Source organism: Artemia sp. Qi Xiang Cuo, chromosome 8 (assembly GCF_049724085.1).
Source record: "Artemia sp. Qi Xiang Cuo chromosome 8, ASM4972408v1, whole genome shotgun sequence".
Taxonomy (NCBI): domain Eukaryota; kingdom Metazoa; phylum Arthropoda; class Branchiopoda; order Anostraca; family Artemiidae; genus Artemia; species Artemia sp. Qi Xiang Cuo.
In genome coordinates this window covers 27,242,110-27,259,848 of record NC_142801.1, presented here as the reverse complement: position 1 = coordinate 27,259,848, position 17,739 = coordinate 27,242,110, and the positions used below count along the sequence as shown (strand labels likewise).

The following is a 17,739-nucleotide window of genomic DNA, read 5'->3' as shown; positions in this document are numbered from 1 at the left end:
TGTGTCCTCCTGTCTGTGTGTATCTGTCTGTTTATAAATTGTTGTGTCTTTCGGTGCATGTCTCTCTCTCTGTGTATATGTGCGTGTTTGTGTATGTATGTGTGTCTGTGTTTGTTTATCTGCCCATCTGTCTGTCTGCCTTTTTGTCTCTCTCTATGTTTGCGTCTGTTTGTGTGTGTGTGTGTGTTTGTGTCTGACTCTTTGTGTGTGTGTGTGTGTGTGTCCGTCGACGGCCGGGGTGGGAGGATGGCATAAGGAAAGATTAAAGGTAAATGGGAACTTCCTGTGAGCGTGTAGAGGGAGGCTTTGAATAGATTAGGATGGAAGGGCAGCGTGCCCTGTGTTGGCCTCGGGTGGTTTGGTGCTGCGGTGTGTTTTTACTAGTAGTAGTAGTAGATTATGACGAGGAAAAAGAGCAAAAAAATAGGAAATAATATGCATAGCACCGTTGAAGTAAAAAACTGTCTAATACTAGTTTTGTTTTTGCTTTTGTCTATGACTGATGAACATCCATCTTTCCATTAAGTTTGACGTGTAGAAAATGCCTAACAAAAATGATCTTGCAGATTTAATCTTCCAAGTGCAGATGGAGAGGCTGATCGAAAGGTGCCCTTACAGCCACTAGTTTTTCAGTCAAAGGATGGAATTGTATCGCGCTACAACTTGCGCAAGGTAAAGTATCATTTATTTGGCGTGAGTTACTCGCGGGCAGCAAGCTGCATGTGGCCGTTGAGGATGTTGGATAACAGTGATATTACTTCTATCAAATCACACTCGGCCTGCTGTGACATATAAAATTAGAATATTCATTATTACATAAATATAGTCTACTCTTTTTTTGTTCACCAAGTTCTTATAAAATATGTTATGTGTACCTTATTTTCTATCATAATTTCTGAACAATATTTTGAAAGGTATAGGGTTAATTTTGTCAGACTTACAGTGCTGATTACCTAATTTTCATAGATGTCTGACTTGAATAATAAAAAAGTGGCCCTTAAATAAGATCTATTCAAGACAAACTCCGTCAATTGTAAAACGAAACTTAGTATGAAGACAATAAGATGACGGTTAACAGTGATTAAAGTAATGAATAAATAGATATGCGTATTCAATGTAGTAAAACTCTACAAGAGTACTAGAAAATCTAAGGATAGAATACATATAACAGAAAAGGCAAGAGATAATCGCTTCTGATTTACAAAAGATGAATTTTTTCTTAAAAAAAAGAGCCTAAAACAAAACAAAATAATCTGAGGGGCTGGAGCCTCCCAAAAATGGGCTTCACAAGGAAATTTTTTGTTTGTTTTAAGGTTAAACACACTAATACTTTCAACAAAACAAATCTTGAAAAGATTACTTGAATAAGCAGTGGATTAAGACGCATATATATCCAAACTTTCCACTGGGTGAGACAGGATGGCCTCAGAACTATTTAAGACAGAATTGGATGAACATTCTCGATCTGTATGATTAATTAATTTTTAAAAAAATGAGTTTAAAAAAAAGATGAAATTAAACTCTATAGCTTATGTAATTAAAGACTGGAATTATCATTACAGCAGGCCCAAGAGGGAAAGGATACCAGCGTCATTACCAGATAATCCTCATTATAAAAGATCTATAATGCTCAAAACCACATTTTTTAACATCTCGTGACGAGTAATAATCATGGGATACCATATAAATCTCGAAAGGTATTTGATTAATATCCTAGTTCGGAAACAGATTTTGTAGCATGTCATTTCTACGCCTTAATATTACAAGAAAAATTTGTGATTTGACACTATTGAACATTAAGAAAGTAGAGTGTAATATGAAAATATGAGCAGCAAACATCATAGTAAAACTAGCAATAGCAATCAGAGTAGCATTGGAGTGAAACGAGAACTATATTACATATATAATAACAATTACCGCATTCAGAATGGAAAAGAAAACAATTAAAATTTTGTTCAAAAGTGAATATAATGAACATAACTTCGATGCGGAATGGACCAAAGTAATTATGAACCACCTAGAGGAAACTAGATTGAGTCATCCATTGAAAACCAATAACAAATAGTAACTTTTTTTTGTGGATACATTTTTGAATATAAGCTAAAAGCTATTGGATATATCTCACATTTTTAGGTAGATCACATTAATTATTGAAGCCAATTAGCATAATTGTAGAACAGCTATGAACCTACATTTGGATGTTACAACAATAATCACCCAGAACTTACAATACTTGAAATATAATTGTATCGTAAAAACAATTACAAGTATTAGTTACGAAAAGCTAAAAAATGAGTTTACCCTAGAAGTTCAAATAAACAATGAGATATCACATCCAAGAATTATTAATTTTAATCTTCAAAATTTATGAAATAATTAAAAAATTTACATTTCCCGCACGATTAATTTGGTTAGCTGCAACGTAACACGTTGATCATGCAAAATTACATGAACCAATAGCCATTGAAAATGGACCTCTGATTTAGGTTAGATTAAATTAACCCAAGTTAGTATAACTTGGTTTATTACAGCTGAACAATTATGGTCAAGATCAATTGCATAATGAATGGACTATTAAAAATATATACTTTTTTAGGCTAAGTTAAATTAACTTGAGTGGTTATAATTTGGTTAATCACACCCGAACACGATCGAACGTGTATAATTGCACAGCTCGATTATCATTAAAATTGAGCCTTGATTGAAGCTACAATAACCTTAGTTATCTTGATTTAAGGCAGATTAGCGTAAGTCATCTTTGCTTTAGGTTAAGCTATGTTAATTTAGCTTGAATGAAGAAAGTGATGAAAAAAGCATCTAAAACTTAGTTAGAAGATATAACACTTGGTGAAGAAAGTGATTTTTAATGTTTAGTTAAACGCTGTTAGTTAATAACAATGCATAGGGAACAAATAGTAGATTTTAATACTATAAGAGCAACAGTATATTTAAGAACAACATTTCACTCTTCGCTGATAAATTTGAAGCATTTGTAAGGTTTTGAACTATCTTTTATTTTTTTCGGTAATTCGGTGTATCTGGCACCATCTATGAATCATCATATGATTTGATAATGTAGATTTCTGAACAAAATTTATTTAGTTCAGATCCTATATGTATATGGTTTTTTTCTCCAGTATTAATTTGGAGTATGAAAAACGATCTTTTGTTACATATCTTACGTTTGAATGGATTTTCTCCTCAATGAACTTTCGCTCAGGATTCTTTTTCCTAAGTTTTTAATTTGTATTGTTTTAAATATGCCGTTCTGATTACTACACATATGTTGGTGGTCATTTCAGTGCATTCACGTTTAAATATCTCTTCTAAATCTAGTTGAGAAAAAATATCTTCATTTGAAATGTTTTGAAATTTGGTATTAAATAGTTCTATTCTTTTATTTGACCTGTAGTTGTTACTTGCGTTGGAGATGCTACAATATTCCTGCACTTGCATTATATAATCTTCAAAGGCCAAAATTAAGTTGAATACTGTTTGTTTATTTCAACTGTGGTACATTCGATAGCAGCAGAATAGGCATGTGCTCACCAAAAAAAGTAACTAGTTTCATTTAACCACTTTCTTGCTGAATTTTTATCATTGGATAGTCTCAAACTTGGGCAAGTGAGCAAAACAAATTGACGATTAAGTCAGTTAAATGAAGTAAATTGCATATATTAGCATGATGTGTCTTATGTTTGCACCCAAGTCACTTTAGTCTCACAGATAGGTCCTCTCATTTATCTAAGAAAGTTGTTTGACGTGTCTTATTTACTAATTGTTGTTTATGGATATGTTCGAGCAAAGGAATGTATCTAAGGACTGTCTATTGAGATATGGAGTTACCCTATTATTTAGGACTGAGATCTAAGTTTCTCAGACGCTTTAGTAAATTGCCAAAAGCAGGATATATTTCATGGGAACATTTAATGGTTTTATTGTAGCTCTGCCTTACTAAATTCTGATTATTAGAAACTAAACATGAAAATGTTTGCCATGAAAGTGTCAAGTCAGTTAGATGTTTCATATAAGTATCCTTAAACATTCGAAAAGGAGGTTGAAATTGCATGCATTAGCATAAGACGTCTTATTATTATAAGTAAATCACTCTAATTTGCTAAAATAATGGCTATTAACATGGTTAAATATGGAAATTTAACTAAACATTGTATATTGTGATACGGAAGTACCTTATTTCTCAAGACTGAGATCAAAGTTTCTCAAACAATTTTATAAATTATCCCTGAGAGCAGAATATATTTTATGAATACGGTTAATGGTTCCACTATAGCTTTACCCTGTTTAACTTGGTTATTGGGTAGTCTCAAACACTTTTGTGTAAGCTAAAAAGTGTCGAACAAGTCAATCTTATGACATAAATTGTATGTAGTAGCATAAGATGTCTTATGTTTGTACCTAAAGCATTCTAAGTTCACAGATGTGTCATCTCAAATATTTAAAACTATTAGAAGCTTGACTGTTACAATATTACAATATTTAAAACAAGTCTGGTTTGCTAAAATGATGACTATAAATACGGTCAAGCGTAAAGTTGTACCTAAAAAATTTGTAATGTGATATGTAGTTATGCTATTTCTCAAGGTTAATACATAAGTTTCTTAAACAATTTAATAAACTATCAATGAGAGCAGAATATCTTTAATGAATACATGGTAAATAGTTTTATTGTAGCTCTGCATTGCTACATTTTGATTATTGGAAATATAAACATAGAAATTTACGCAGCAAAAGTGCCAAGTCAGATAAATATTTCATATAAATCTCGTTAAATATACTAAAAAGGGATTTATAATAGTTCTGATTTGTTAAATGTATTTTGTGAGATCCTCTTATGCCTATTTGGTGCACCCAACACGGCTAAATGTTCTTAATTATGATTCGTCATGTTTGGTCGTGTTCGACTACCCTTAATTACTTAACTTGATGATTATAAAACTGGTTAATTGACTATAGTTATTTCTAACCATGCAATAAAACATGTTGGTCAGTGACATAGAAGTGCAAATACATTCTTTTTCAATAAGAAATCCGCAAGTCCCAAAGTAAAAAAAAAACAACAACAACAACAAAACGCCATAATATCTGTAGGTTTATACACGAGTCAGTAAATTTAAATTTCCAAAATCATTTTTGAAAATATAATTTTTTTAGGGAGGGGGTTAACTTTTTCGAGGAAGAAAGGACTAAAACCACTGTCCAGAATTAGAAATTAGATGTACCTCAACTTTAGCTTTGCTGAAATTTTTTTTTGTCCAATACTAAAATGAAAAATGTTGGGCGGGGAATCCCTGTTTGTAGAAAAAACATTAATGCCGGGGATAATCAATACCAGGGAGATCATTCATATAAGAAATCATTGCTGTTGGATATGCCACTTAATAATGTACAGCGGGGCTTATGCTTGAGTCGATCAATTTACAGCGATTGAAGGAAAGTTTGATTGACCCAAGCGGGACCCAGAAATACCTCAATATCTTAGTTGTTTGGCACTCCTACAAATGTTTTTGTTGCCGTAACCCAAGGAAGTTATTGAACCCTATTTAAATGGGGGAAGGGCTATTTTAAGTGGCACTTACCTTCCCAATGGAGGGGAATACTACTCTGCTACTAACACCACTACAACCACGACTAAGGCTAAGGGTATCAAAGTGAAAATTTTGAGAATATTGCGAGAGAATTTGTCCTACATCAAAACACACTACAATTTTATCAGTTTTTAAAAGGGCGTATCAGAAATATCTTAGCGTATCAGAACGGCTTAGAGCATCAAGTTGAAAGTTCTCGGACATGTTGTGGGTAATGTTGAACAATCAAAAAGATAATATGAGCGTGCTACTGTTACCAATATTCCTCCTGCTACCACAATTACTACTACTACGGAGGCTAATTATATTAAGGTGGTTAGGGAGATTTAGAACTAAATCAAAACTTATGTATGCATCCTCATTGCAAAAAAGTTTATCATCACTACCTCAGGAGCAGCATGGAGTAAAGTTGAAATTTTCAGGAAAGATTTAGGGGAATGTGAAGAATCTAAAATTCTGCATGTGCATGCTACTGCTGCTATCTCTACTACTAGTCCATTAATTTCACTAAGGTAAGGGTATTAAGGTGAAATTTTCTGGGAATGTTGAAGGGGGGTGTTGAACTAAATCAACATACATTATGTTTATGGAGGTTGTCAAAAGTATATATCAGCAATATCTCAGGAAAAGCTTAGAGTATTAAGTGGACTTATTATATATTATATATTAAGTTGAAACTTTCAGGGCCTATTAGGGGGGACTGTTGACATAAAGAAAATACACTGTGTGAATTCTACCACCACTACTATTACTATTATTATTACTGCTACTACTACGAGTGCAACAGCTGGCCAAGGGTATTAAGCTGAAAATTTGAGGGAATGTTAAAGTGGGATGTTTAAGTGAATCAAAACAAACTAGGTGCATACAAAGTTTCAAAAGGCATATCAGCAGTATCTTAGGAACGGCTTTGAGTATTCATTTGAAACTTTCAGGTTATGTCGATGTGGATGTTGAACTAACCCAAACGCAATATGTGCATACCACATCTCTTGCTACTCATACAACTTCTACTATAACTACTACTGCTACAACTATTACTACTACTGAGGCAAAGGGTATCAAGTTGAAACTTCTAGGGAATGTTTAAGGGATGTTGAACTAAATCAAAACACTATGTTCATGCAGGTTGTCAAAAGGGTGTCTCAGCAATTTTTCAGGAACGACTTAGAGTATTAAGTTGAAACTTTCAGGGCATTTTCAGTGGGCTATTGAACTACCAAAAAGATCTATGTGCATACTGCTACTACTACTACTACTACGACTACTATTAGCGCTGAGGCTAAGAGTATTAAGATGTAACTTTCAAGAAATTTTAAGGGGATGTTAAACTAAACCAAAACACAGGACGTTCATGTAGGTTGTCAAAAGAGTGTATCAGCAATATCCCAGGAACGACTTAAGGTATTAAGTCTAAGATTCAGGGGCATGTTAAGGGGCTGTTGCTGAAGTAACCAAAAGGCACTATGTGTATAGTACACCAAAGGGTGTTTAATTCAACATGGATGTTGCAAGGGCATATCCACAATATATCTGGAATGGTTATGGGCATTAAGACGAACATTTCAGTGGATGTTGGACTGTATGCTTAACAAAATCAAAACGTACTATACACATGCACGTTGTCAAAAGGGCGTATCAGCGGTATCTCGGGGGTGACTGAGGGTATTAAATTGAAATTTTCAGGGCTACTACAACTACTAGCAGTTCTATGAACACTACTACTGCAACTACGACTTATGCTACTAATACTATTTACAACTGCTGCTGCAACTATTTACGACAATGACTGCTTGTGAATGCTTTCGTTTGTGACTACTTGTGCCTGCAAATACTTGCAGCAGTGACTGATCCGACTACTTATGACTGCGACTCCAACTACTTTTGATTGCGATGGTGATTACTTGGAACTGGGCAACTACTTGCGACTTTAACTGCAACAACTACTTGCGTCTATAGCTACTTACGATTGTGGATGCAATTACCTGCCACTGTGACTGCAAGTAACTGACATAGTAACTCCTGCGATTACGACTACTTGTGGCTACTTTTGCGACTACATGGAACTTTGACAGCGGTTACATGCGACTGTGACTACTTGGAACTGCAACTAGTAACGACTGCTACTACTATACTGCTGCTGTTAATACTACTACTACTACTACTACTACTACTACTACTACTACTACTACTACTACTACTACTCCTACTACTACTACTACTTCTATTTCTGTTACCACTACCGCAATTGCTATTGCCACTGCCACTACTACTGCTACTACTTCTACTACCGCTGCGTTTATTATTACTACTACTACCACTACTACTACTACTGCTACTACTACCACTGCTACTACTACTACTACTACTACTACTACTACTACTACTAGTGAACTAAATCAAAAGAGTTTAAGCGCATCCAGGCTGTCCAGATGACACAGATACAGTATCTTAGGACTGGAAGAGTGTAATAAGTTAAAAATTTCAGGGAAAGTGAAGGGGTATGTAAAATTAATCAAAATAAACTATGTGTATCCTGATTGTCAAAAAAGTGCTTGTTTGACATCCCAGGAAAAACTATGAGTATTACGTTAGACCTACAGGGTATCTCTCGGGATTTTCAACTAGATCAGAAGAAAATTTGTGCATCCAGTTTAATCCCAGGGACATATCTGCGATATCCCAGGAATGGCTAAGGGTGTTAAGTTAAAATTTTCAGGGGTTGTTGAGGGGAAAATTGAACTAAATCTCACCATTTTCATCCGAACAAAATCAACTATTTGCATACAAGGTTATCAAAGGGATTGCGCTTGCTGAGACCTGCAGTATCTCAGGAAAGGCCAAGGGAATTAAGTTGAAATCTAAAGGCCATGTGGAAGGGGATAGTTGATTAATATTTGTCTATGCTCAAGGTTATATAACATAATGGGGGCTAGAACTTCATCAGCCCTAAAGAACCCCAAAGATTATGCAGATTTTCAACCCATATATTTGAATATTTTACTCTGTACACGTCATTCCAAAGCATTACAATACAACTTTCATTAAAAAGTGTTGCAAAACATTGTCCAAACACGTAAATAGTAACCCAAAATCTGGATTCTTATAGCTATTAAATAAAAAAAACAAGTTTTTAAACTGAAAGTAAGGAGCGACATTAAAGCTTAAAACGAACAGAAATTATTCTGTATATGAAAGAGACTGTCCCCTCCTCAACGCCTCGCTCCTTACGCTAAAGTTTTTTATTATTTTAACAAATAAAGTTGTGAGACAGAGTCAAACTTTAGCGTAAAGAGCGAGGCGTTGAGGAGGGGACAGTCTCTTTCATATACAGAATAATTTCTGTTCGTTTTAAGTTTTAATGTCGCTCCTTACTTTCAGTTTAAAAAACTTGTTTTTTTTATTTAATTTTTGAATGTTTTTGAATAAATGCAGGTTTTGATCTTGGCTCACCGTACATGAATAATTAAAACAAAATTTTCATATTAATTTACTTTTATTTAGTTAAATGGCTTTCTCGAAACTTGTTAAATTTTATTTACGAACGTTTTTATTAGTAATAAATATACGTAACTTACGAATTAACTTACGTAACGAACCTCTATATTCATATATTTTTAATACGTTTATTAGGGGGTTCGCCCCCTAGTCAATACCTTGCTCTTTAAGTGAAAGTTCAAATTTTGTTCCAATTCTTTAGAAATGAATTGGCACAAAGGCCGTTAATTAGAACAAATAGCTCTTATGAAAGTACTAACAAATCTTTGGCTTAAAGAGCGAGGCATTGACTACGGGGTGAACCCAATTATATATGTAATATTTTCTGTTCGTTTAAAGTTTCGATGTTGCTGCTGTTGCAGTTGAAATACTTGTTTTTTTATATTAAACTTATGATCTTTTTTTAAATAATGCTGGGAAGTCCGGCGACCCCTTCATAGCAATGTCCCTTCCCCCATGAAAACTTCCTTCATGGAAAGATCCTCCCACATAACCCCCTGACACCCCCCCCCCCACTACCAGGAAAAATCTCCCCTGAAAACGTCTGTATACTTCCAAATAACCAATACTATATGTTAACATTGGGTAAAGTTCATAACTTTCAGCCCTCCCCCCGGGAACTTAGGGGGATTAAGTCATCCTAAAAGACATACTTATAATATTTTCGAACATGCTGAATAAAATGGCTATCTCAAAATTTTGATCAGGTGACTTTGGGAAAAAAATGAGCGTGGGAGGGGGCCTAGTTGCCCTGAATTTTTTTTGGTCACTTAAAAAGGGCACTAGAACTTCTAATTTCCAATCCAATGAACCCTCCCACGATATTCTAGGACAACTGGGTCTATACTAACACCCCTGGAAAAAAAAACAAAAAACAAACAAACAAATAAACACGCACTCGTGATTTTTCTTTTGTCAAAAAAATGTAAATTTTCTAATTTCTGTAGATAAAAGCTTAAAACCTCCACAGTACGGTTCTCTGATACGCGGGCTTTGACGGTGTGATTTTGATTATGGTTATATTACTTTTAGGGGGTCTTTCCCCCCTTTTTCGAAAATCAGCCAAATTTTCTCAGGCGCCTAACTTTTGATAGGTAGGATTAAACTTGATGAAACTTATATATTTGAAATCAGCATAAATTAAACAATGAAAAAAACTATGTCAATTAAAAAACCAACAGAAATTATTTCAAAAACTTTTCTACAAAAGAAGTTTTTCAGAGAAAAGTAAAGGGCCACGTTTGACAAAAGATGAGCACAAATATCTTAGTAGCAATTTCTGTTCGTTTTGAGTTTGAATTTTTTATTTATTACAATTTATAGTCATTTTGGGTCTCATTTATTTATTGATAATGATTTATGGCAGTTTCACACTTGAAAAAAAAAACATTATTTAGCTTTATTTCTGCTAATATTTGATGTAATGTAGGTCTGTTTTTGTTTAACTTTTTGTTGAATTTTTTTTTTTTTTAAATTAATAGCTAATGTTCATTGTAATTCCTTCTTACTGCTTGGCAATCAGTAGTCAAAAGCAATTTTACTTAGATTAAGCCACGATCTACTTAATAATTGTTAATTATTACATTTATCTTTTCAGTTTGGTGAGCTTCCGTTCCACTTCATTAGATCAAAAAGGTTTGACGATTTGTTCAACCACGTCCTATTCAACTATAAATGGTTACATGCAAAATTGGCGGCATGTCCACTACAGGCTGTCCTGAGTGACTTTGATGATGCTTATATCCATATTCAGGATCCACAAATAAGAAGGTAAGTTTTTTATTTGACCAATAAATGTAAAGTACCAAAGGTTTAAAAATAAAATTTTTTTGCCCTCTTGACCAATCTTAGTTTCATTTATAATTCAAAACCACAATTATTGTCTTCATAGTTACGTTTAACCTTAAAAATAAAAACGACTGTTTATTCCCGTCACTGTATATAAATAATATAACAGTAAGATCAAACCTTAGTGATTTTTGGCACTACATCCTCGGCGCGTACAAACAGCTCCTCCCATTTACTCTGTCATTAGTGTATATTTGTCAGTCACTGAATAATGTTGCGAATGTGTATTATTCATAATAGCGAAATAAGAAAGAAACGTGGTGAGCCGGCAAAGTGGTTTGCTACTGTCCCATTTCACAGGTATGACTTAACTAATTGACTTATGTAGGATTTCTAAGAAGGGGGGGGGTTGATAAAATTTGTAAAAATAAAGACATTTCTAGTGCTAATTTCTAATCAATACTGCAAAAGAGAAATGGCCGGAATTTCATGGTGGAGAGGGATCCAGGAAGTGGCGGGACTATTTGAAATTTGCCGCAACTTTTTTTTACAATTTCACCTTTTTGAACAAAGGGGCAAAAGTTTTAAAAACTTGTGCTTGATTATCTCCTTAATGAGCTTTTCAGTACTACAGACAGTAAAACTCAATCCAATATCAATAAAAATATGTGAAAAGGGAAGTGACTATATTTAATTTAGCTGCAAGTCTAAATTCATGCCAACCACGTAATTTTTCTTTGAGAAAAAATTGATAAAACTTTGGAACTGAAATAACAATGCGAAGCGCCAAATCAAACAGTTCGTGATATCAAACTTTAAGTAAGGAGCGACCCGGATCAATGGTAACCGAAACTCTAGAAAACGGGTTTTTGATACTAATAGATACATCAAAAGAATCAAATTTCAATGCTGATTTCAAATATATAACTTTCATCAAATTTAGTGTTACCCATCAAAAGTTAAGCGCCTGAGAAAATTTTGCTGATTTTCAAAATAGGGGGAAAGACCCCCTAAAAATTATAGAACCTTAATGAAAATCGCACCATCATATTCAGCGTATCAGAGAACCCTACTATAGAGGTTTCAAGCTCCTATCTACAAAAATGTGGAATTTTTTATTTTTTGGCAGAAGAAAGATCACGGATGCGTGTTTATTTGTTTTTTTTTGTTTTGTTTTTTTGTTGTTTTTTTTTCCCAGGGGTGATCGTATTGAGCCAGTGGTCCTAGATTGTCGTGGGAGGCCTCATTGGAACGGAAGTTAAAAGTTCTAGTTCTCTTTTTAAGTGACAAAAAAAATAGAGGGCAGCTAGGCCCCCTCCCACGCTCATTTTTTTTCCAAAGTCATCCGATCAATATTTTGAGATAGCCATTTTGTTCAGCATGGTCGAAAACATGATAAATATTTTTTTTAGGAAGATTTAATCCCCCGAAGTCCCCGGGGGGAGGGTTAAAAGCTATGAACTTTACCCAATGTTAACATATAGTATTGGTTATTGGGAAGTATACAGACGTTTTCAGGAGGGTTTTTTTCTGGTAGTGAGGGGGGGGGGCTCGGGGGTTATTTTGGAGGATTTGTCCATGCAAGAAGTTTTCTTTGGGGAAGGGAAATTGCCATGAAGGGGGTGCCGGACTTGCCAGCATTATTTATTGGTTATTGGGAAGTATACAGACATTTTCAGGAACGATTTTTTTCTGGAGGATGGGGTTGGAGGAGGGGGCTACTCGGGAGAATATTTCCGTGGAGGTAGTTTCTTTGGCTTAGGGGACATTTCTATGAAGGGGGTGCCGGATTTCCAAGCATTATTTAAAAAACGATCAGAAATTAAATTTAAAAAAAACAAGTTTTTTTCAACTGAAAATAAGAAGCAACATTAGAACTTAAAACGAACAGAAATTATAACGTATATAAGGGGGTTCTCCCCCAAGTCAATACCTCGCTCTTTACGCTACAGTTATTCTAACTAAACAGCCTTTGTGATTCAGGGGTTTGTGAATTAAATTTTTTTTTAACTTTTAACTTAAATAGCGAGGTATTGACTAAGGGGAGAACCCCCTCATATACGTAATAACATATACGTAATAAAAAAAAAACAATAAAAAAACAAGTGATATGGCTCAATAGTGATCGAAACTTTTAAAAACGGAATTTTGATGTCAATAATTGTATCAAAAGAATGGGTTTGTAAAGCTGATTCTAAATATATAATTTTTTTTAAGTTTAGCATTACTCATCAAAGGCTACGAGCCTGAGAAAATTTACCCGATTTTTTAAATAGGGGGTAAACATCCCCTACAAGTGAAAGAATTTTAATGAAAATCACACCGTCAGATTCAGCGTATCAGAAAACCCTATTACATAGGTTTCAAGCTCATATCTGCAAAAATCTGCAACTTTGTATTTTTTGCTAGAAGAAAAATATACGAATATAGAAGTTAGTTACGTAAGTTAATTTGTAAATTACGTCATAACCAAATTTAGAGACATCCATTTAGCAAAAGAAAAGTACATTTTTTATGCAAATTTTCTTTACTTATTCAATGACGGTGAGCCAAAATAAAAGTTGCATTAACTAAGAAATGATCAGAAATTAAATAAAAAAAAAAGTTTTTTAAACTGAAAGTAAGGAGCGACATTAAAACATAAAACGACCAGAAATTATTCCGTATATGAAAGAGGCTGTCCCCTCCTCAACGCCTCACTCTTTACGCTAAAATTTGACTTTGTCTCATAACTTTATTTTTTAAAACAATAAAAAACTTTAGCGTAAAGAGCGAGGCGTTGAGGAGGGGACAGCCCCTTTCATATACGGAATAATTTCTGTTCGTTTTAAGTTTTAATGTCGCTCCTTACTTTCAGTTTAAAAAACTTGTTTTTTTTATTTAATTTTTCATAATAAAATGTCATCACGTTAAGGCATTGTTCAAATAAAACTCATTTCTAACTTGATTATCGTTGTAAATTCATTCTTTATTTTTTCTTTTCATTCTTAAACCAATGTTATATTTACCTTTTGCATTATTACAGCCCACAGTATATACATTTATATAAATTTATATGCAGTGTTACAGCCATATTAATTATTCTCCTTTCCTTTTTTATTCTTTAATAATAATTTCTGGTCGTTTTGAGTTTGAATTATTGTAGGCTTCTATTTCTACTGATCTTAAGTTTAATATGGCCTTTAATTTTCTTTAAAAAAAACTTTATTTTTCGTAAAGTTTTCGTAATATATATATATATATATATATATATATATATATATATATATATATATATATATATATATATATATATATATATATATATATATATATATATATCGTCGCAAGCGAAATCGTATTTTTCAGACACTTTTGCAAAATGCCTTTGAAACCAACTCGAGACTTCGAAACCTACTTTTAATTCCTAAAAACATCTAAAAATAACATTGCACTACTAATTACCGATTTTTGTATATGTCTTGGAATAAATTAATTTAAAATTAGATTTTAAAAAATTTAGTGTTACAACGTTGAAGCCAAGTTTCGCGTTCAAGAGAAATCTAACGTATCTACCCGTGAAAAAATTGCATGTCGCTTTTGATTATAATTGTTTAAATGTTCCCCGGAGCACTTGTATCTCGGTCCGGGTTTGTATAATGGTAGAGATAGGGAATGATCATACTGTCTGTTATTTAGCCTATCCTATAGGCTACTGCGCATTTAGAGGAATATTGCACTTTCTTATGTTGTTTAGTATTTTTGGCTAATTTTTTCTGATGTTTCAGTCACGATTCATTTTTTTTTAATTTGTCCCCGCTACTATCAAGAACTGCATAACTACATATGGCGGTCTTTTTCGTTAAAAATTGTAGTCCCAATGTTTCGCAATTTTTCCAAAATATGTATGATGGTGTATATTTCCACTTAACAAATTCAAATGGTTATATTCATCTTCACTGTCATTGGTATGTTAAAGAAATTGGGTGGCCGTTGTTTACCCCTCCCCCGGGCGATTATCCCCCCGGAAAGTACCCCTCCCCCCCCCGCGCAAAATACCACCCCGGAAAATACCCCTCGGAAAGTACCCCGTGGAAAATACTCCCCCGCGGTAAACACCCCCCCTGTAATATACCCCCCCGTGGAAAATACCCCCCCCCCTAAAATACCACTCCGAAATTACCCCCCCCACCCCGTCGAAAATACCCCCCGTTGAAAATAAGGCTTTCCAAATTTGAGAATATTATTTGATTTTTATTTTTTTAATTTCCGTATGGGGAAAGAATTTTGGTATTTGTGATTTATGTGCCGCTCACCAAAGTCTACGCTGTGTAAAATTCGAGAACACACCGGTTTTTTCGTCAGTTTTTTCGTTACTTTCGAAATAAATTTGGGCTATAGATTTGCACATTAGGGGGGGGGAGGGGTAAAGTATAGCGGGTCTGCATGCAAAATGTGTTTGGTACAATTGTTATGCATATTAGATAGATAAATACATAAGTGTATATTAAAGCCAAATATACGACCATAAACACAGTAAAAAACATAAATGAAAGGCAAAAATAGCATAAACTTTGATCAGCGATCATCATAAAACATTAAATGAAACAATACGTTAACCTAATAATAGTACTTAATATTTGTAAAAACAGTCATTAAAAAAAAGAAACCGACAGAAAAAGAACTTAACACTTGGAAAAACCACTTAAATGAAACATTACATTTACTTTATGCAGAGATTTTTTTTTTTTTTTTTTTTTTTTTTTTTTTTTTTAGTTAAAAAAAATTTCCAGATGCCTCGCTATTCTTCTGTAATTTTTGAGTGGTCATATACCTTGAAAATATTGTTTTCTGACTTCAAACTCTCCAAATAATTTACCCTCCCCCCTCCTTAGGTGCAAATATATAGCCCAAATTATATATTTCCCATATACTCTGTCACTTGTCTTTGTCTTGTCTCGCGCTAAGCTGAAAAAAAAAACTAACAAAGAAACTGGTTAGTTCTCGAGTGTTACACAGTGTAAATTTGAGTGAGTGGCGCATAATACACAAGTACTAAAATTCCTTCCCCCTACGGAAATAAAAAAGATAAAACTCAAATAAAATTCTCAAATTTGGAAAGCCTTATTTTCCTCGGGGGGGGGGGGGGGTGTATTTACCGGAGTGGGTGTATTTTCCACAGGAGGGGTATTTTCCACGGGGGGTATTTTCCATGTGGGGTATTTTCCGGGGGGGGGGTTATTTTCGGGGGGGGGGGTATTTTCCGGGGGATTTTCCCCGGGGGTATTTTCCGGAGGATATTTTCCGAGGGGGGGGGGGTAAACGCCTAGAACCAAGAAATTGTCATTTTCTCACACTGAAACCATTATAATTCTATTTTAGAGGGAGGAGGAGAGAAGTTTGGGCTATCACGAAGGCTTTGTATTTTAAGTACGATTTTTGGTACAAGGAAAAGACTTTGTGCAATAAAATCGACACCTTTTGGGAAGAAATTCTAGTTTTTCAAGTTAAGAACAGAACACTAAGATTACCATTTCAGAAAGGTAGAGATGTAAATTCGTTCTTCTTAAAGAGATCGTCTAAAACCGTGTGCAAAAATTATCCAGTTAGGGATAGATGGCACTTTGACACTTTTTTAATTTCATTATATCACTAATCAAGACAAAATTTGCCCCAAATGAGATCAATGCCATTTTTGAATTAGTTAGGACAGTTTCGATTCTTCATTACATCATCGTCATCTATAACTGCAATATTTTTAGAGTGAAATTCCATACCTTATGACAAGAAATTACTAGAAAGCTCATTTAAAGTCTTATACATACAGTTTATACCTGGTCGCATGAATTGATAATGTAAGTTAAATAACGAGGGATGTTGGAGGGAAGGTACTGTAGGAGATTAACCAAAATTAATCTTTCTAGTGAATCTGAATGGGAGCAAGATCAATGACAAAGATAATGACTCCCCTACGAAAATATGAAATCAAATTCATACTGTGAGTAAAAGAAAAACTTAAGGTGAAGCAGATTGTGATTTTTACCGTCTTCTGATTTAGAAATATTATGTTACAGAAGAGACAACCTGTATTATATAAAAATCTCAAATATACGCATATACGCAAAATATACGCATCCAGGTTACGCACTAAAATTGGACCTTTTGTACCTGGGTTGGTGCTGCTTTGGATCTCAAAGCGAGACAGCAGGCTGCTAGTTTTGGGACCGAAACTACCTAAAACTGGGGTAGCAGTTTACTAATGCCATTTTTCTGTGAGAACCAATAATAAAAATAAATGACGTGATAATATCTCCCTGTAGGAAAGGTAAACCATCTACGTTTCATAACAAAAAATAATGTTTAATTCTTATGACTTTACATATTTCGTCCTTTGGGTGGAGGTAGTGTTTATAGACCAACGGAGATTTGGCCCTTATTCCCTTTAATATATACTTTTACCTCTCTTTCCTAGCATAAGTTTTAGCAAGCAAAGATCCCACTGGTACCCTGTGTGCATTATTTTACCGAATTTCCTGTGGATCAAAGTTAGCGATCGACATTTCCGTTTTTAAATGCCACTAAATTTCTCAGGTACCGACATTAACAAGCTAACGTTACAACTTTGGACCACAGAAGTTTGACCCAGGTACCGAAGAACCGAATTTAGCTTTATGTAGCCTTCAGAACCAATACTTTCATTGCATATTGTTCCCAGTGTTGTTAATTGGGGGGGGGGAGGCAGTTGCTCCACCTTGAATTATTTTCCTTCGCCACCTAAATTTTGAAAAGGTACCCCCCCCCCTAAATTTTAGTGTCTTGACACGCTAATTGCTTCATTTTCTCTTTGTTACCTAAGAAGGTGCAAAGG

At 34.2% G+C, this 17,739-nt stretch overlaps 1 protein-coding gene across 1 annotated transcript in view; it reads left to right on the top strand.

Annotated features, from left to right (window-relative positions):
- The window catches only part of LOC148949293 (NACHT and WD repeat domain-containing protein 2), a 293,776-nt gene that overhangs the window by 195,967 nt on the left and 80,070 nt on the right, over positions 1-17,739 (top strand). The window contains exons 15-16 of the mRNA XM_089092914.1: positions 567-672; positions 10,702-10,874. Coding sequence (XP_088949040.1) covers positions 567-672; positions 10,702-10,874 — 279 coding nt within the window. The remainder of the gene's footprint in view (positions 1-566; positions 673-10,701; positions 10,875-17,739) is intronic.